This window comes from Physeter macrocephalus, chromosome 10, assembly GCF_002837175.3.
Source record: "Physeter macrocephalus isolate SW-GA chromosome 10, ASM283717v5, whole genome shotgun sequence".
NCBI lineage: Eukaryota > Metazoa > Chordata > Mammalia > Artiodactyla > Physeteridae > Physeter > Physeter macrocephalus.
This window is the reverse complement of record NC_041223.1, coordinates 82,886,338-82,908,020: the sequence shown is the minus strand read 5'-3', so window position 1 is coordinate 82,908,020 and position 21,683 is coordinate 82,886,338. Positions and strand designations below refer to the sequence as shown.

Genomic DNA, 21,683 nt, shown 5'->3' with positions numbered 1-21,683 from the left:
AAAAAGTGATCTGAAGCAGCGGTCCCTGACCTCTTTGGCACCAGGGACCGGTTTCATGGAAGACAATTTTTCCATGGACTGAGGCAGGGTGTGGACAGGAAGGAGGCTGGGGTTCAGGCGGTAATGCCAGCAATGGGGAGCGGCGGATGAGGCTTCACCTCCTCCGCTCACCTCCTGCTGTGCGGCCTGGTTCCTAACAGGCCGCAGACCGGTACTGGTCCGTGGCCCGGGGCTTGGGGACCCCTGATCTGAAGCATTACATGGATATGCCTAAATTGTTTATTAACAACTCAATGTTCAGAAAATAAGCCCTCAAATTTATGTGCGACTGACGAGGGATAAATCTCCAAAATATACCAACAGGTCATGCAGCTCAATATTAAACAAACAACCCAACCAAAAAATGGGCAGAAGATCTAAATAGACATTTCTCCAAAGGAGACATACAGATGGCCAAAAAGCACCTGAAAAGATGCTCAACATCACTCACTAGTTATTAGAGAAATGCAAATCAAAACTACAATGAGGTATCACCTCACACCAGTCAGAATGGCCATCATCAAAAAGTCTACAGACAATAAACGCTGGCGAGGATGTGGAGAAAAGGGAACCTTCCTACACTGTTGGTGGGAAGGTAAATTGGTACAGCCCCTATGGAGAACAGTATGGAGGTTCCTTAAAAAACTGAAAATAGAATTACCATATGATCCAGCAATCCCACTCCTGGGCATATATTCAGATAAAACTATAATTTAGAAAGATACATGCACCCCTATGTTCATTGCAGAACTATGTACAATAGCCAAGACATGGAAATAATCTAAATGTCCATTGACAGATGAATGGATAAAGGAGATGTGGTGCATATATACAATGGGATACTACTCAGCCACAAAAGAGAATGAAATCATGCCATTTGCAGCAACACGGATGGACCTAGAGATGATCATATTAAGTGAATAAGTCAGACAGAGAAAGACAAATATCATATGGTATCACTTAAGCGTGGAATCTAAAAAAATGATACAAATGAACTGATATACAAAACAGAAATAGACCCACAGACATAGAAAGCAAACTTATGGTTACCAAAGGGGAAAGGGGGGCGATAAATTAGGAGGTTGGGATGGACCTGTACACACTACGGTACATAAAATAGATAACCCACAAGGACCTACTGTATAGCACAGGGAACTCTGCTCAATATTCTGTAACAACCTAAATGGGAAAAGAATCTGAAACAGAACAGAGATATATGTACATGTATAACTGAATCAATTTGCTCTACACCTGAAATAACACAACATAAATCAACTATACTCCAATATAAAATAAAAATTAAAAAAAAAGAATGAGCAAATACAGCAAAAGTCCTCCTAGACAAAAAATACCAAAACCAAACCAAACTAAACCAAACCAAAACACCCAATTTGATGCTGAGAAAATAAAGCCTCAGATTTATTTGCCCAGGAGTAAAATATATCACATTTAGATCAAATCTATTTTTTAAACTCTTCTTTGTTCTAAATTAACACCTTAATTGAAGCTGGATTTCACTTATTGAGTGTAAACCTAGAATAGCTCCTTAACTATCTGCCATCCTGACTGTAAAAATAAAACAATACTTCGGGCTGAAACCTACCCAAAAGCAAACGTTTTATTGCATGTTTCAGGTTTTCTCTTTAAAAAAAAAATGTTTAAACTCAAGGTATTACTATTTAGGGAATCCTTCCTCTCTTCCAGTTTCCAAAGGCAGCCTAATACACTCCACGTTGGCTGGATCGGAAATGGTTTGAGGGGCAGCTCTGGAGTCAGACCATCTGGATTCAGGTCCCAGCCCCACCCCGTATTAGTTCTGAGCCTGCAGGCGGCTTACGTAGTCTCTCGGTGCCTCCCTTTCCTCCTCTATGAAATGTGGGGATTGTCTTGGGCAGTAAATGAGACGATCAGGTAAAGCTCTAGGGTCAGTGCCCAGCACTGTAAGACCTCAAGGTATTTTGCATAGATTAGGTCTCCAAGCTGAATGACTCTAATTCCCCATGTTCAACTCAAAGCACAGCTTTCTGTATCTTTCACATATTTAACTCAAAATGCTCTTTAGAATGAAGCATAAGTAAGTGGCAACATGTCACAGAGACTATTCATGCCCCAAGTATCCATCCTTACCCTTTTCTCCAGTGATAGAACTTCCCCCATCCTCCCAGCTAAGGCCTGGCCACATTTCCCTTCCCCTCTCCCCTCTCAATGGGGATATGATGGTAGGAGCTGCAGCAGCCACTTTGAAAGTCAGTATGGGAGCATGTGTTGAAGCTGGCAGAGCCTGGGCCAGCCCCAGATGGGATGGTCCACCTGCACTATTGCGTGAGGGTCTTGATTAAGCCACTCTATTTGTAGGTGTCTTGTTACAGCAGCCTATCCTGTACCATAGTACATAGTATTCTAAATAAAATCAGTGTGGATTTAAACAAAGATAAAATAGTAGTTTTGTGAAGAGTATGCTCAATTCTCTAACTTTAGATCTGAGACTTGAATTACTGAATCGACCCTTGACAGTCTCCTATTTAGACAAATAAGGCTCCTCTTCTAACAACAGAGTTAGTAGAGAATTTTCTTCTCCGTGTTGTTTCAGAGAATGTGGGGTTAGAGGGGGAGAATCTAGCAATAAATAATGTTAATATCATCGTGTCAGGTACTCTGCAGGATACAATACATAGAGGGGTCCTTTCCTAGTAGCTTAATATTCTGAGACAAATATGCACAAACGAAGTTCCTAATTATCGTGTGGCAGTGACCTTACTGCACTAGTTATTATGGGCAGAAAAGAGTTTGAGATCACAAAGGACCTGAGTACATTTTTTTTCTATACTGTATAAAACAAAGTAGGTTCTCTGCTTCTCACCACGTTCCTTCCAACCAATTGGATGGATTTTCATCAACGTCGGGATAGTCTGATTTGAAATACAGGCTACGTGGCACATTTGAGATTCTTTTCAGGAACTTCCGAGACCCAGCAGGGCAACTTAAAGAGACAGGTGGGAATTCTTGAGAGAATCTGAGCCAGGGGTACAGCTGATCTCAGGGAGACTTGTCCCATGTAACCAGTCACCACTGATGGAGAGGGCCCCATGGTGAAACTCAAGGTCAGAGCATCAGGCACCCTAAATAGTGGGTGATGGGCCAATTGGGTAGTTTCTTATTTGGGGACTCAGTGTAGCTTGAACCAGCCACAGAGCAGGAATTAATTGTGTTCAGGCTTACGACCTTCCCAATCCACAGAGGAAAATCAGGCAGCACATGTGTCTGTGAATCTCTGTACAGAGGGGGGGACATATAAACTTAGAACAACTTACAAGACAATTGCTGAAAGCAAGGAACGAATACTGTCCAGAGAAACGGGACAGAATAAAATGGGTTTAACTAGCTCTTAAAGGCAAAGTTCACGTGAAGAGGAATCTGTGGTTCCCTCCCACCTTTTTAGCTACGCACATTTATCACAGTGGCACGAGAGCCGTGATTCCCTAACAGATGGGATGGATATAAAGGGTCTGCATATCAAACAAACTTTGACAAAGATCAAATTACAAACTGAGTTAATCAGTAAAGTACAACCTATGATATTCTAGGCACTAAGAAAAGATCATCTCAGTAGGGCCCTTAAATCCTCCATTTGTGCTTTCCAGGGCCCTGCTCAGTCCCTCCTATGGCCCTGCTCCTTCACAGAGGATGGAGCCTCTCCCTCCTCGGGGATCAAGAGGATGTGCCCACCCACCTGCCCACGTGCCCCCTTCTACACCAAGCCTCCAGATCCTTGGGAGCCTAGAATTTCCTACGCAGATGGCCCCGAGCCCACATCCGGGGCCAGCCCAGGTAATCTTTCTGGGGTCCAGCCTCCTAAGGATGGAGAGCACCACCAATGTGGATGCCCCAAAGTCCAGGTGGGTGCAGGGCAGGGCCAACGGGTGGGAACAGAAGTGGGTGGGTGAAGCTCCCAGCAGGAGATGAGCCCCGGCCAAGCACAGAACTCTGCACAGTCAGAATTCTAAATTGAAACTTGACCTCCTTGGTCCTTACAAAAATCTTTTTGTCAGTAGGAAACTAAAAGACCTTTTATTGAGCACTTTGTTAGCTTGGTTTATAACTTTTAAGTGACATAGGGTATGTGGGCTTCTGTTTCTTGATCAGGCCCAAGCCTAGAGTCTCTCACGGATAAAACTGTCTCACGCTTCATAATACAGGGAAAACCTTTCTTTGATTCACGTGAAGGATTATCATTAGAAAAATATATGCTGGGTATTTTTTTTTTTAAGTGAGTGAGTTTTTTTAAAAAAAATTAATTAATTAATTTATTTTTGGCTGTGTCGGGTCTTCGTTTCTGTGCGAGGGCTTTCTCTAGTTGCGGCGAGCGGGGGCCTCTCACTGTCGCGGCCTCTCTTGTTGCGGAGCACAGGCTCCGGACGCGCAGGCTCAGTAGTTGTGGCTCACGGGCCCAGTTGCTCTGCGGCATGTGGGATCTTCCCAGACCAGGGCTCGAACCCGTGTCCCCTGCATTAGCAGGCAGATTCTCACTCAACCACTGCGCCACCAGGGAAGCCCCCTGCTGGGTAATTTTATACGGAGTTTTGATCAGACTCTGGAACACTTCTGATAAATTTTGATGATAAACCCCCAGGGGAGGTCTGTGGGAGTCACAACATCCTGTTCTCTTTCAAGGTTTTCCATCCCATCAGTTCAGGAAACTTGGGAGGGCGGTAAGTAAGGAGGAGATGTGCTTCGCAACAGTTAACCACAGGTAGTAATCACTGGGTGTGCGTCTCTCTGAAGACTCGTCGCTCTGTCCCTCTGATTGGTGATCTCCACAATGTTGGGACACTATAGACCCAGAGGAAACATTCCTCACGGAAACGGGTGGCGTAAGAGCAAGGCAGCAGAATTTACACTTCGCAGAATAAAACGGGATGTGCTGGCACATACTGTGATGTCTGGTTTATGATCCTCATATACTTGGGTATTTCTCTATGGAGTTTTAATAGTATGTGAAAGCATTATTTGCTAAGATTTGATTAAGCAGAGAATCCAAAGAAAACTGAGGCACTGGGGTCAACCTTTTTGAAGCTATAAATTTGGAAATTGTTGTCTTTTTTTTTAACTCCAAAATTTTCAGGAGAAAGTTAATAAAGTTAATTCAGAGGTGCTAACAGCCATCTCTCTTCTTTAGCACTTATAAAATTAAGAGGTAAGAAACACAGGTTGTCAGAGAGACCTCCTTCCTATTGGTAGCTTTTAAAAATATTCTAGTTTCCGTTTCATTAATAAGGACATTCAGAACTTCATTGGTCCATGGGATACTTTCAATTCAGTAGCAAAGATTACAAACATGTTCACTGGCAAACTTCCAGGGGGTCAGCAGACAGAAAATGCTGCAGAAATCTCACGCAGGTGGTAACGTAGTTATAAAACTATCTGTACTCACTGCCCTATCCTACCCAGACCTTATCCCACTACCACGGAGACCTGCATACAAACACTGGAGATTGCGTGTGCCATTGCAGAGGAAGCAAAATCACCTGGAGAAAGTAAGAACTGCTGAAGGTGGCTGTAATCTCCCAAAATATTATCATCTGGAAATGTTTCACTTCAGTTTGTTATATCATAACGGGAGGTTTATTTGTATTTCTGTTTACTAACTATATCTGACTGTACAAATTAGTTCATCAGCTTAATTTCTTTTTTCTTTCTTTTTTTTTTTTTTTGCGGTACGCGGGCCTCTCACTGTTGTGGCCTCTCCCGTTGTGGAGCACAGGCTCCGGACGCGCAGGCTCAGCGGCCATGGCTCACGGGCCCAGCCGCTCCGCGGCACGTGGGATCTTCCCGGACCGGGGCACGAACCCGCGTCCCCTGCATCGGCAGGCGGACCCCCAACCACTGCGCCACCAGGGAAGCCCATCATCAGTTTAATTTCTAACACCTGTTCTAGAGGATGGACATAAACATTTTTTAAAAAGTAGTTATATCTATTTACTGAGTGATCAGAAAGGTAATTTATGCTTTAAGAGGAGGTAAAATATATCAAGATTACTAGTAGGCATAGAAGGAGTTAAGTTGATTCAAGAGAACAATTTCAGATTCTGAGTGGAAAGAGGAGAGTGAATTATTCAGCGGGAGACAGAGAAGAGAGACCAATTTTCCTGGGGCAAAAAAGACCGCAAGAGTGAGGGTGGCCATCAGCACGGTGGCTTCTGAGCAGCTGGTCTCTGTAAAGCAAAGTGTTCTGACAATTTCATTTCAGGCTGGCACGGAGATCAAACCATGCCTCAGAGGGTGAACAAAACAAGCGGCAAAATGGGCAAGTTAAGTAAACAGTGGTAATTGGAGGCCTGGCCACACAGGTCTTGGGAGTAATTTGGGGGCTGGCTGTGCCCCAGTGATGGAGAGTCCATGAGTGACAGGAACATCGCTTATGTACAAAAGGGTCAACGTGGGCCGTTTGAGAACCTGCTGGCTGGCGGCTTCTCTACTGACTGTGGTTAAAATGTGTTAAATAAATACCATATGATATCACTTATGTGTGGAATCTAAAATACGACACAAATGAACCTATCTACAAAACAGAAACAGACTCACAAACATAGAGAACAGACTTGTGGTTGCACTTGTGGTTGCCAAGGGGGAGGGGGGTGGGGGAGGGAAGGATTGGGGGGTTGGGGTTAGCAGGTGCAAACGATTACATATAGGATGGATCAACAACAAGGTCCTACTGTACAGCACAGGGAACTATATTCAATAGCCTGTGATAAACCATAATGGAAAAGAACATGGAAGAGAATGTATAATATATATGTATAACCGAATCACTTTGCTGTACAGCAGAAATTAACACAACACTGTAAATCAACTATACTTCAATTTAAAAAAGTATAAGTGTTAAATAAAACATAAAGTTGCTCATCCAAAGAGCAAGAGAAAACCCTTAGGAAATGAAAAGAAAATGCTTGTTGGATAGAAAAATTGGTAAATCAGAATATAAAAAATTTGGGGTCTTTAATTTTTACCCTTCTACCATCCATCTTTAGAAAATTAGGTGAACAAGAACTTGAAATACACAATAGGATGAAAGCTTAAAATGTGTGCTGATGACGGGAAACTCTGGTGACCAAGGCTCACCAATCTACACTATGGTGTTGCCTATCTCTTAAGGCATATAAGGAGTTAACTGAACTATGTCAAGCAGTATTTAAAGATTCTGTGGGTGGGACTTCCCTGGTGGTCCAGTGGTAAAGAATCCACCTTGCAGTGCAGGGGACGCGGGTTTGATCCCTGGTCAGGGAACTAAGATCCCACATGCCACGGAGCGACTAGGCCCGCGTGCCGCAACTACCGAGCCTGCGCACCTCAACTAGAGAGCCTGTGCGCCACAACTACTGAGCTCGTGCGCCTCCACTAGAGAGCCTGCGAGCCACAAACTGCAGAGCCCACGTGCTCTGGAGCCTGTGCGCCACCATTAGAGAGAAGCCCGCGCACCGCAAATAAGGCCTGATGCAGCCAAGAATAAAAAAATAAGAGTAAAAATAAAAAAATAAAAAATAAATCTTAAAAAAAAAAAAAGATTCTGTGGGCAAATAACAAATGGGCCTAAGCAGACATCTAAGTGTTGAGTGAAAATGTTAACCAAATGAGGGATAGGAGTTATGCACATATTATTGATACTAATTTGACATCCTTAACAAAGTCAATTCCTATCTGCCTCTCATTTTTCCTGATATTGCTTATTATTCTCAAAGCATTGTCCTTAACTTGATTGTAAAATAATGACGGTCCTGATAGTTTAAGGAGTTAGAGAAGCATTAGGTGGTAACGACAAAAACGTTTGATTTTGGTTTAGCTGCATATGTAGACTGAAAGTGTCTCCCAGCCCCCCAATTCATATATTGACACCTACAGTGTGGTGGGACTTGAAGATGGGGCTTTTGGGGGGGGTCAGTGCCCTTACAACAGAGACCCCCAAAGGCCTGATTGCTCCTTCTACCATGTGAGGTTACAGCAAAAAGATGGCCATCTGTGAACCAGGAAGCAGACCATGCTGGTGCCCTGACCTTGGACTTCCAGCCTCCAGAGCTGTGAGAAGAAAGTTTCTGTTGTTTACAAGCCACCCAGTCTACGGTATTTTTGTTATGGTAGCTCAGATCGACTGAGACATTACACCTCGTCAGGTGGGAGCAGATAGACATGGCCAAGATTGTAGAGTTGTAACTCTTTTCCAAAAGGAAAACACCCTGATGTAACTGAAAACAAACCTGACATTTTTTCACTAGAGCAGAAGTAAATTTATAAGAATATTAAATACTTTTCTTAATATATCTTGAGGCTTATGTGATATGAAAGCAGTAAAATAATTTCATATTGGCAATATTTATTTTCAGTCCACAGAAATGAGGATTAAAAGAATACTAAAAATAAACACTGAGCTGAAATCCTGAAATGGGTACGATAGGTGGATTAAACTGGTCTATTTTAGAACAGAATAGACCTGAAATGGGTACGATAGGTGGATTAAACTGGTCTATTTTAGAACAGAATAGACCTGAAACTTAGCACCGGAACTTTAAATATAAGCGATCTCATCTAAACTCTTTGTTCAAAGAACCCAAGGTACGGTAAGTAATCCTTAGCTGGTGGTCACACAGCTTCTAATGCCACAGTGAAGATTAGAGCCTGAATCTTCTGCTGCAAACTCTGTCTGGCCTTTACTGTAGATAAAACTTCAATTCCCATTTTGTAAAGAAAAAAAAAAGTCTCATCATGAAAGCAGTGAGACAATGAGTGGATTGTTTCAGAAAGAGCAGACACTGTCACACTCCATTTATTCACCCGTTAACAGACCAAGTCCAACCTCCACAGAGATTTCAGCATCTGTGCTACAATAAATTGTTACTTAACAGGTGGTGCCGCCTGGGTGCAGCCGTATATAGTGAACAGGAACCCAATCACTGCAGATTAGACAAGGTCCAGAGAGATGGCTCTCCGTTCTGCAGTTCTGAGAGGATTTTGTTTGCAAATCTAATTCGGAAATACTATAGTAAAAGGCTCTCAATAATGCTTCTTGAAATCACCCCTAAAGAAGTACAAAAGGAGAGAAGTACTGTATGTCCCTGGTACCCTAAATGCTTGGTAAGTTGATTTTAGCTGTATTTCTCTGCAAACAAGCAAATTCACATATTTTGAAAGAGAATAAGCAGTCAAGTTCTAAATCAATCTGAGAAAAACACCACTTTTATAGATTTGAAAACTTCATCTACTTTTTGCTAAGTTAAAGGCAAAAACAAAAAAAATGGAAAAAGATGAAACTTTGGAAGGCAGCGGTGAAGACAATTATCTCACGAATAAACAAACAATTCTGATGAGAAATGACGTCTGATTTTGTAAAAGTTAAATACCGTGGAAATAGAGACCAGCAATTTCAATTGTTGAATGAGATACTTCTCTTAAACCTTTATATTTTCCTCCAAGGGCACTGCAATACAATGTCGATACGGAAAGCCATTTTTCTGGTTTTCTTGCAACCTACAGCATAATAATCATATTCACAAAGAATTCCACTATTTGCAAAATATTTTCAATTTGTTGATGAGGGAACCATGTTTTGACTTACTAGGATTTGTAACCAACACTAGGAGAGCATATGGCTGGGGGGAAACGCAGGTGAAATGTCAATTAAACAAAATGTGTAAGAACTACTAGACCCTCAGATCTCACACACACACACACACACACACACACACACACACACACACACACACAGGAAAAGACAAAGGAAAGGACTAGCAGCTTTCATTGTTACAAGCTCTTTAACTGTTTCAGATCAAAGTTAAATTGACAAATATAGCTTAAAAATTTCAAGTTTTTCACATCAGGAAAAATGCCCTCTTCTTAGTTAGAAGAAGGCACATTTTCCCTCACATCCATTTGTCTTTCATTTTCCTGGGAAGACAGATTTCTCCCATCCTTCCTCTCTTCCGACTCCATCCTCATCTCCGCCAACCCCCTTGTCCTCCTCTTCCGTGGACCATGGTACCCCTCCCTCACCTTTGCAGCATCCCTGCCTTTCACTTTCCCTCCTCTTCTTCTCTTTAATTTTGCTCTTTAAACCCCGGAACTCTCAAAGTTTCTCCTTCCACAAACTGTCTGCCTTCTACACACTGTTCTCTCATATACGTGCGTACCCGGCCACCCTTCATTTCCCAAATATACGTTAACACTTAAATGGCATCCTTATCGGACTGTGGACTCAAAATTGAAAGGAGCTTGCCATCTGGTGGGGGAGGAAGACATACCAGCAATTCTAATTCAGCAGGATAAGAAGTGTAATTACGCCCACGTGAGTGACAGGACAAAGGACAGAGTTAACATCCCTTTCGAGGTGAGTTAAGGAACTTCCCACAGAGGAGGAGATGCCTGAGCTGTACATTGAAGGTTAAAGAAACTGCTGGACAGATGAGCAAGGCACAAGGCATTCAGGACTGTGGGGCGAGGGTCCCCCGGAAGCCTCTCCACTAAGTATCAGAAGAGCTGTGCCTCTAATTCTTCATTGTCTGGAATATGCGCCTGATTCTTTACGTCTGTAAGACCTGCCATCCGGAGTGTTTTATCTTATTTCAAAACTGTACTTTCAAAGTTCACAGTAAAAAACACTGGCCTTTTCTCAGTGCAAATTCTGTTTGGATCTCTGGCAGCAAGATCCTCCAATACAGGCCGAAATCAGGGAACTACAGTGTTCCCTGACCCACCTTGGGAAACCTTGGGAAATTAGTGATAAAGTATAGCAAAGAGATGGACAGTCAAGGCCATGTGCTACTGTGGTTCTCTTCCTAGCTCTCAATCTAATCTTTTTTTTTTTTTTTTTGTATCTTTTAGTCATCTCTTCTTTCTACTGCCCCTTAAAAATGGTTTCTCCCAAGAATTCATCTTTGATGTGGAAGTTTCCAGCCTCCTCTGAGGAGCTCCCAAACTCTCTTGACTGACATGGATATATCATCTCTATGTGGATAACTCCTGTCGTGATTTCTCCAATCTCAGCATCTTTCCTGAATTTCCAATATATTTCTGCCCATTTTCACCTAAGGAATCCTACCAGCCTCTTGGAGTTCATAACATGTTGGAAGTTTCTGTTGGTTTTATGATGTGTCACCTTGGCTAGGCTATGGTCCCTGGTCATTCAGTCAAACACACATGTAGGTGTTGCTGTGAAGGTATCTCGTAGGTGTGATTAGAGTCCATAATCAGTTGACTTGTGTAAGGGAGACCATTTCAGATAATCTGGGTGATTTAAAGGCTTTGAGAGCAGAAGTGAGGCTGCCCTGATGGAGAGGCCCCATGTGTGGGCTGCAGCTTCAGCCAGGGTCTGCGGCCACCCTGCCCTTCCTGGGGCTGCCCTGTGGATTTCAGACGTGCCCCACGATCACATACTATATACCAATTCCTGGTAATAAATCTCTTAATGTATGTCTCCTACAGATTCTGCTCCTTCGGTTCAACCCTGACTGGTAGAAGTTTACAGATCGCCAGTGGTCTTCTCTATTGATTTCCCATTTCTGCTAAAGGGACTGCCGTTTCTCCAAGATCCAACGTGGTTATCTTTGCTAGTGTTACTGCCTATCACCCCTACCCGTTCCTTCCTTCTTGCTTCAATTAGTCTCGTCACGTTGAGATTCTTGTCATTTCAGTTGGGTTTGTACAACCACAGCAGACTCATTTTCATAAAGATGTCAGTCTCCTGCTCCCATGTCACTGGCCCATGTTCCCATATTTTATCCCCACCAACTCTGCCTTATTCGCCTCTCTCGATTCCCTGATGGCAACCTTCTGCTCCAGCCAGGCTGCTTCCAGCCTGTTCCTGATTTATGAGCTGACATTTCCTGCCTCCAAGCTTCTCCTCACAGCCCCACCTACCTGGGGTGCAACCCCCGCCCTGCCGGCTTCCCCTGCCAGCCCTTTAATTCAGCCTGGAGCATCTCCATCTACAACCAGGTCAGACCAGCCTAAGCTGCGGTGACACTGCTCTTTTGAGTCCTGAATTAACGGGTTCCTTAGAAGTTAATTGGTAATTGACTATGAATTGCTCTATGAGAACGCTTAGATGAATGTGATGGACTTTTAATAAAATCCTTCATTTACAGGTCATTTTTCATCTGAATCTCTCCCCTCAGCATTCTCCTGGTCAGAGTGCTTTGTGAGACACGGCTCTCTTGCAAAAATGTTTAACGAGTGAATTGCTGACTGAATCTTAGAAACTAAAGCTCAGAGCATTAACCACACACCTTCACAGAAGCCCAGAGTGGTTCCTAATAACTGGCCAATCAGATAAAAAAATATTCCAGACCACACTGATTCTGTACTGTTGGTCTTACACCAAGTTTAAAGTGTGAAGAAAAAAAAATACACTTTTTTACTTGGGTAGAAAAATAATGTCTTGCTGCCCATTAATAATAAGCAGAGATAAGAAACAAGAGGATATTTCACTCAGTTGCTTAAAGGTGAGGATGGCGTGAAACCAAACAGATGTTAAGATTCCTTTTGAGACAAATGACTTCAACTAAATTGGGAATTAGGGGAGGGAAAGATATAAATTACGATGTATTACAGCCATCCTAAGCATATTTATGCCTTCTTTCCACGGACGAGCCCTGCTTCGGAAGTTAAGTGTTAACTGGAACTAAAATTGGGAATTAGTCCCATGCAAGTGTTACTCAGAATATAAAATAAACATGTAAACAAAACACAAACACTGTGGTGAAGACTTTTCTTTTCTAATGTATAAAACCCTTCATATGCAAGCGTTCTCCATCAGATTATGATTTTTTATGTTTTCTTTTTTTTTTAGAAAGAAGGAAGAAAGAAAGTTACAAGTGTTGATTTTACCACACAGATTATACGCTTAGTCTTTGGAGAGCAGCACTGTGTTTGAATATATATAAATAAGACTGCTCTTTTCCAGAGGGTTCTCAGAATGGCTTTGACACAGCTCTCATGATGACAATACTATACTTGCAATTTCAGCCAGAACTTTTGTGACATCTGCATATGAGTGAATAAGAAAATGAATTAGGAAAAAAATTACCATATTATAATTCTCCACGTGAATTATCTGAAAGCACAAAATGAGGCTATTTTTGAAATTTCTTTAAATTCTCAACATGTATGTTTTCTTCTAATCTAAAGATAGTTAAAACATACTTATTATTTGAGAAGTTAATTAGTTTCTCTGAAATACTGCTGAGAACGAACTTCATAAATAGGTAGTCTTAGGAAAAAAAGTACAAACTATCTTAAATAACACAGTTGATAAGACTCATCAGAAGTTATTCACACAAACAAGTTACATTTCTCTGGTCCTTGCCTGACTATAACACATGAAAGGCAAAATTTTTGGAGCCTTATATGATTTATAATTTCAAAAGTTAATGAAAATAATGAAAATATACTTGTAAATTTCCAAAATAAATGTCCATATAAAAGTAGTTGTATTTAATTGGGTGTAAGAGGGTTATGTGATATGCTGATGCAATTTTAAACACAAGTGAAATTGCTTTAAAGAAAAATATAATTTTGTGATAGCACTAAGAGGTATGTTTGAGTTGAAGCAATGCCCAATTTCAAATCCGGCTTTAAAATCCTGTAAGCCTAGGTTTAAAGTTTATCATATTTAGACCTTACAATTTTACACATACACCTATAGTAGCAACATCCTTCTCTAAGTACTTCATCCGCCACATCATTTTTACATTTTTTCTTTTTAATTCAATTGTTAGTAATCTCAAGTATAATACTACCTTTGTTTGCAAACCGTTCACACAGTTTTGAAAGCTTCAGACAAACAGGAATTTGGCTTTTGGTTTTAGTTTTCTGAGATGCTATACATTAACTAACAAACTCCTATTAGGACTTAGTAAATTCATATACAGAACACACACTTACCTTGTGTATCTTGAAAAAATGAAATCAGCATTAAGTTGTTCTCAGAGGAAAACTGAAGCCAAAGAAGCTCTGACTTCGTTTAAGTAACTTGTGCTGCCTTGGGAAGGAATATCGGAGCTCTGGGAAGCTTTACTTTCTCTCTCTCTCTCTCTCTCTCTCTCTCTCTCTCTCTCTCTCTCTCTCTCTCTCTGTCTCCCCTTCCCCACCCCCGCCCCTCCTTCTCACACACACACAGGATGATTAAATTGCTTCTGCCAAGAGTGTTTTTTCCTAGAGCCTATTATATTATACGACCACGAAGTGAAAAATCACTCAGTAAACTTGCTATGCGTCATCTCATAAATTTGAAAAACTGCTAAATAGTCACAACGGGAAAGCTGCTACACAGTCACAAAATTTTAAGCAAACTATATAATGAAGACATATTTAAGTCAAATGAAATGAAAATCTGTTGCTTACTTTATGAAATAGCGTGTAGCTTCCCTGGTTATGTAAGAAATATTGGCGAAGTCAAGCTCAGGGCTAACAGATGATTTCCAGGGTAGATCTGTTTAAAGGGCTTTTGCAGGGGCAAGAGGAGGGTCTCATATGGATGTCTTGCCCTGTTCCTGCCTGGCACTTGTAATACATGTGTAATACACTAAAGCTGTCAAAATCATCACCTTCAAGATGCACTCAGAGGTTTCCTTTGCTTCCTTTGCTTCCCACCCCCTGCCAGGAGACAGCGCCAGGGCAAGGGAGATGGTAAAGCGCAGAAAAGGAAAAGGGCCCAACTTCTGCTGAGCGGTTTTTTACACACCAGGCCCAATGCTCAGTGCTTTACACACATTTGCATTAACCCTCGTCATAACTGGCCGGTATTGCTGGGGTTGCTGTATTTTACAAGTATGAGAACTCGGGCTCTGGACTTCGGTAGCAGATCGTATATGGGAAAACTACCACCACCAGCAAAACCAAACCCCCGAACAAAAGCAAATTCCAACCAAGCCTCCCATCCTTTAAACCTAAGTGGCTCTTTAAGCCCTTTTCATGAGGAAGGAAAAATGGCAGCAACAGAACCATTTTACCACCATCATGTTTGGTTTGTTGGGGTAGGAAAAAACCTTTATTTGAAAAATATGACTTTTTTTTTTTTTAGCAGAACCATTTCAGAGTGAGGAGTAAGTTGTCAAAAATAACCAAACAAAAACATTTAAAAAATGCTGTTGTTACAGACAGTGGCCCCAATTACATAATTCCTATAATATCTTAACACTACTTAGTAGGCAATAAGTTTATTGTATTTTATGAGAAATAAACATGAAATTGACTGTGTGTAGCTGCTTGTTTTGTTTTTCACCCCGACCGTGTTTTTTCCCATGGTCCCTCCTCGCTTCCAAAATGAGCATGAATAGCTAAGAGGTGGTCGGGAGTTCATACTTGGTGGTAAGTCAGGACAGTCCTGGTTTATGCCTGCTGTTGTAGCGTATAATTAATAATGTTCCCTTTTCACTCTCAAAGATATTCCAGCCTGGATGATAAATTACATAGTCCACATACATATGTAAGAAGTAGAGCAATAACAAGTTAAATTCAACTAACCCTGCCTGAAAACAGTTCCACGTGATAGTCTGGAATTTCATTTAGACGGTCGTTAAAGTTACAAGGGATGGAAATGGCGAAGAAGGGAAGCCCGCGGAACTCAAGAGTCTAGCCTGACGGCTCTGTGCATCTGCCTCCCGGGCCCTGAGTTATGTACCTGGGTCTCCTGCACGAGGAAACATTTGTGCACGACGGAGGCACCTCTGTCGGCACAACCGAAGCAGTTATCTTGGGGCCAGAGTAACGGAAAAGGGACAAGATTATAACCGAGCTTTCACAAATAAAATGGTACGTAGGCAGTCTTTCACGACCAGCGTGGAAGCCCTCAGGCTGCTATTTTCCTTCCTTTGGATGTTCTTAACTGGGTGGGGATGGCAGCACACGCGTGACCCCCTGAGATCTCGCCATGAGACCCTGGTCCCTCTGATCAAGTGCAGCTACCCTCAAAGGAATGATAGGAAGTCATTCGACTTTTGACAGTGCAACGTGTCTGTTTGGAGAATCTCTTTAATAAGATGCGTTCCCTGTAAGAGCCAACATGAGGACTACAGAGAAAACTAACCAAAGGGGTTTGGAAATGGGTGGGCACGAGCATTACTGAAAACTCAGCATGCATCACGGCGGCACGTGGAGGTGGCCGACAGAGGGGGAGGCTTATCTGTGTGGAATGTTCTGGACCAAGCTGGAAGGTCAAGAGTGAAGTCGGGCCTGAGCCCCAAGGGGAAACGGAAGGCACGGAGAGAGGAGGAAGAGGAGGGGCCTCCATGAGCAAACCTGCATGTCTGGGCGAACCAGGACCAGGGGAAGTGACCTCACCGAGCTTGCGGCTGGCACAGCTGCCCACCTCTGCCTGTGCTGGCGCTGCAGGAGCCCACAGGCCGGGCGCCCTTCCTGCAACCCTGGGGGGAGACCCCGGGGAGAAGCCACAGGAGCAGGTGCTGTGGGAGCCTTGCCCCCGGCCCCTTGGCCCTCCCTGTTCCCGTCTGCAAGGATGCCTTCTCCCTGCAGGACCCGTGACTCTCTGCAGGGGCTCTGGCTGCAGGACCCCCAGGTGGAAAAGAGGCCTCAAGTGCCAGGAAGCTGAGGGCCCTGGAAGCAGCGCCCTGTTGATGATGAGTGGGACTTGCTGGATAAATGCCAGCTTCTTCTCCCTCGGGGAGACGCCTCTACGCTGTCTCCCATAGAATCCCAATGGGATGGAGCCCCAGTTGCTTAGGGCACTCACCTACTAAATAACGCACCTTATACTGACCTCCTTTTCCTGTCTCGTTGCCCTGGGGTCACCTCAATAAACTACTTGCACTCAAACCTGTGTCTCAGGGTCCGCTTTCAGGGAAGCCCAACCTGCACGGCTGCCAAAGAGAAGCTTACTTGATTTTCCAAGGCTGGAGAGATATGTGGTTTAGCCGATGTTTGAAAAATGTGGAAAGATTTTTCTTAGCCGACTGATCAGTATTTTATAACAATTAGAATAACGTGAGTTTTACTTGACGTAAACTATGAAAGACAGGCTTTCCACAGACAGCGTGTGACAAATGCACATACAGCACAGTTTCCTTCAGGTATTCATCCTCTTTTACAGCGTGGACATTCTTGTACAGCTGTCCATCTTGACTGTTTCTAAAGGTATAAGTATACTTCCGTCAACCGAGAACTATAGGCCAATGGTCTGTTTCCTTGTCCTAATGTAGCAAACAGAAGTAGAAACTAGATCAGAAGGGAAACTAGAGTGAGACAAAGTTAAAGATAGGCACAGACCACACAGAAAACATAAACGATGCCTCTGGCAATCTTAGGGCAAAAAAATAGGGGCTCCAGAATTGAGGTTTATTAGTAGGAGCAGGGAGAGGGGTTGGCCTGCAGCCAGGCTGGAACCAGGAGGGGAGACGCCTGGAGGGGAGAAGTCAATGCCTGATGACAAGGTGCGTTTCCTTGGAAGCTGGTGGAGAGGGCCGGGAGCCCCTGTGACCGGCAAGTCTCACCAGAACGGGGGTGGGGGGGGGGGCGCTGTATGAGGAGCCTCCGCCCCACACCGACAGCAAGTCCTAAATCAGATAACCTTTACAATCAGCTAAAGAAGGCCTAGCGCCATTTAAGGAACTTTCTAACTCCCCAGTTATCCTCTTAACCAGTTCGTTGATGCCTCAAATGCCTGTTATTTAAGGAAACTGTGTTCATTATACAATTAGAAATCAAATGCAAACACCTGGTCAAAGAAACCAAGTGTAAATGCGTCTCTCAGCACAAAAGCAACCAATCACACGCCTTCTACCTTTTTTGTGTGTCTTAAATAGTGCTTAATGAATAACTTTTTAAAAGAGGGAGTCATTGTCAATGAAAAGGCATATATATATCAGAATCCTTTCGAAGAGGAGGAGCTAGTTAATAATTTTTTATTTCAAATCCAAATAGTTCCCTTTATCTTAACTCATATTCTTGCATCTACTCTTGCCTTTTCCCCCTTCCTGGTCCCATGCTCCAAATAAACAGGAAAAGCTTTCAATCCACTAATCAGATCATTCCCCATCTTTGTTTAAAACCTTTCCATGGTATCCTGCTGCATTTAAGACGAAACCAAGATCGTAAGCGTGGTCCCGAGGCCCCATCGGACCTGGCCCCAACCTGCTCTCAGGAAGGGTCTCACACCACTCTCTCCCTTTCTCCCTAGTCTATAGGCTCCTGACCTTTCACCTCCTCAAAATCCCTATCAGCTTTCCCATCGCAGGTCTTTACCCATAATATTTCTTTTGCTGAAATCTCCTTCCTCTGCTCTGCACCCCGCCCCCTGCCTGGACCACCCATCTCGTCCCTCAGGTCCTGGAGGAAACCTCACTGCCTCCAGCCCAGGTCAGTCCCCCTTGCAGGGCTCTCCCGGGGCCCTACAACCCTTCCTAACACCTAATGTGCTTGAGATGACCTTCTGTGTCTGTCTCTCTGTCTGTTACACTGTAAGATCCTGAGGGATCTATTCTGCTTATGACGCATTCTCTGAGCTCAGCACAGTGCCTGCCACACGGTAGATGCTGAATAAATATATTCTGAACGAATGAATAAACAAACCAGTGACGCAAGGTCTTCTGGCCCCAAATTCCATATTCTTTGTGTCATCTCTCTCAGAACATGAGGAATTGGACAATTAAACTCATGGGAAAAAAATGACACAAATAAAAATGAATAAAAAATTGGTTAGAAACCCAACTTGGAAGACATAATTTTGGCAAGGATTCTACCTATTTATTTTTAATTTTAAGTTTTGAATGAGGAATTTTTATCATGCAGCTGTTTTGTTTGATATACGGATATATAACATAACAGGATAAAATTAGTGTGGGTTAAATTTGGTACATATTTAGGCAGTTTGCTTTTTTAAAAAGTCTGTATGTGGCGTCATTTTTTTTTCTCATTATACATAAGTAGGTGCTTTAGTGTCCAATTTGCATTTGTAATTTTGTTTGCTCATTTTTTTCTTAAAAAGCCTTTCCATTATCTTCAGACCCTGCAAAATCTAAATATGCCTATGGTAAGTAGAATAATGCTCCCCTCATCCCCCAGAAGATGTTTGCGTCCTAATCTCTAGAACATATGCTACACTGCCTGGCAAGGAGGAATTATGGTTGCAGATAGAATTGTTTGCTAATCAACGGACCTTAAAATAAGGAGTTTATCCTGGATCTTCAGGGTGGAGGGCAGTATAATCCTAAGGGTCCTTAGGAGAGGAAGAGAGATGCAGGTCAGAGTAAGAGTGACGTGATGATTTTGAAGATGGAAGAGGGCTGCGAGTGAAGGAGTGACAGCAGCCCTGTGGTTCTGGGCGGCAAGGAAGTGGATTCTCCCCTGGAGCCTCCAGAAGGAACCCAGCCCTGCCCACACCTTGACCCATTTTGGACTTCTGACCTCCAGAACTGCAAGATAATATACTTCTGTTGTTTTAAGCCACGAATCTGTGGTCATTTGTTACAGCAGCAAAAAGAAACGAATACACTGCCCCTACCAGGAGACTACTCAGAAAGTTATTACTCTGCAAAAGAGACCTCCCTAAAATTTTCTTTCATTTATAAGATGATCTCATGATCCAAATCCTGAGAATAATTATAGAAGGTTTCCAAATAATTTTGAAAAAAACTCCCATTGATGAGGAGGATTTCTAAGGCCAGGAAACATAATCTACTATAAATGCTATTAAGTTCACACCTACAGAAAATAGTCATTTGTAATTAGAACCCATTTAGTCAAATGTTTATTCAGTACCTAAGAAAAACTGTACACACACACAAAAAAACTGCCTTTTCTCGTATCTTTAGATATACACACACACACACACACACACACACACACACACATTTTCCTCTTAAGACTACACAAACCTACATTTAAATCCTAACACTACCACTGCTATAATTTTTGGTAAGTTGTTTAAGTTTTCTCTTGTGTAAAGCGGAAACAGCTTCGTTTTCTGGAAGAAGTAGAAATGATATATGTAAACTACCTAGGGCAGGCTCTGATACCTAAAGGGCAAGTAGCTATTATATTAATAATAACTTGGTATTTATGGATTTTTACATGGAATAACATTGTACTGCCAACCCTCTGTGTTTTCTCACAAATAAGGACTTTGACTAATAACATTTCCGTATATGCTTGAGAGCAGTTGTTAACAGGAAGCCTATTTCATAAGGGAGATAAAGACAGTGCTCTGGTCAGAAGCTAGGTGATAAAATATAAATGAACCTTACACAAAACCCATTTTGGACTTCTGACCTCCAGAACTGCAAGATAATATACTTCTGTTGTTTTAAGCCACGAATCTGTGGTCATTTGTTACAGCAGCAAAAAGAAACGAATACACTGCCCCTACCAGGAGACTACTCAGAAAGTTATTACTCTGCAAAAGAGACCTCCCTAAAATTTTCTTTCATTTATAAGATGATCTCATGATCCAAATCCTGAGAATAATTATAGAAGGTTTCCAAATAATTTTGAAAAAAACTCCCATTGATGAGGAGGATTTCTAAGGCCAGGAAACATAATCTACTATAAATGCTATTAAGTTCACACCTACAGAAAATAGTCATTTGTAATTAGAACCCATTTAGTCAAATGTTTATTCAGTACCTAAGAAAAACTGTACACACACACAAAAAAACTGCCTTTTCTCGTATCTTTAGATACACACACACACACACACACACACACACACACACACACACACATTTTCCTCTTAAGACTACACAAACCTACATTTAAATCCTAACACTACCACTGCTATAATTTTTGGTAAGTTGTTTAAGTTTTCTCTTGTGTAAAGCGGAAACAGCTTCGTTTTCTGGAAGAAGTAGAAATGATATATGTAAACTACCTAGGGCAGGCTCTGATACCTAAAGGGCAAGTAGCTATTATATTAATAATAACTTGGTATTTATGGATTTTTACATGGAATAACATTGTACTGCCAACCCTCTGTGTTTTCTCACAAATAAGGACTTTGACTAATAACATTTCCGTATATGCTTGAGAGCAGTTGTTAACAGGAAGCCTATTTCATAAGGGAGATAAAGACAGTGCTCTGGTCAGAAGCTAGGTGATAAAATATAAATGAACCTTACACAAAAGGGAACTTCAAATTAGCATTAATTGAGATTATTGAAAGGGCGTTTCTAACCCATTATTTGACAAAAATTAGAATATTAGGAAGGCTAGATGCTACTTGCTGCTTTGAAGGGATGGTGAGGGGTGGGGTGAAATGTAGGAAAGCAGGTCAGTGAGTGAGTAGGAACTACTAACCCACTGCTTAAGAATCTGGAAGGACTGTAACATTTGAATTTGAAGTCAACAAAACTCTGATGTGTAGATTTTTCTGTTTTTGCCAAGTCACCCCCATTAAAGCTAACATGCCTACCTGATACATTTTATACAACTTCTGTTAAAAGTCCATGAATATGATTGCACATTAAAAGTCTCTCATGGGGCTTCCCTGGTGGCGCAGTGGTTGCGCGTCCGCCTGCCGATGCAGGGGAACCGGGTTCGTGCCCCGGTCCGGGAGGATCCCACGTGCCGCGGAGCGGCTGGGCCCGTGAGCCATGGCCGCTGAGCCTGCGCGTCCGGAGCCTGTGCTCCGCAACGGGAGAGGCCGCAGC

General features: G+C 42.5%; 1 protein-coding gene across 39 annotated transcripts in view; it reads right to left on the bottom strand.

The window, feature by feature from the left end:
* RIMS1 (regulating synaptic membrane exocytosis 1) overlaps nucleotides 1–21,683 on the bottom strand; it is a 463,886-nt gene that overhangs the window by 18,271 nt on the left and 423,932 nt on the right. Inside the window, exon 1 of one of the 39 annotated variants that reach the window (XM_024133046.2) lies at nucleotides 13,969–14,089. The exons of the other annotated variants lie outside the window; for them this stretch is intronic. Coding sequence (XP_023988814.1) covers nucleotides 13,969–13,999 — 31 coding nt within the window. The 5' untranslated portion in view covers nucleotides 14,000–14,089. Of the gene's footprint in view, nucleotides 1–13,968; nucleotides 14,090–21,683 lie in introns of those variants that run through there. 39 annotated transcript variants of the gene reach the window in all.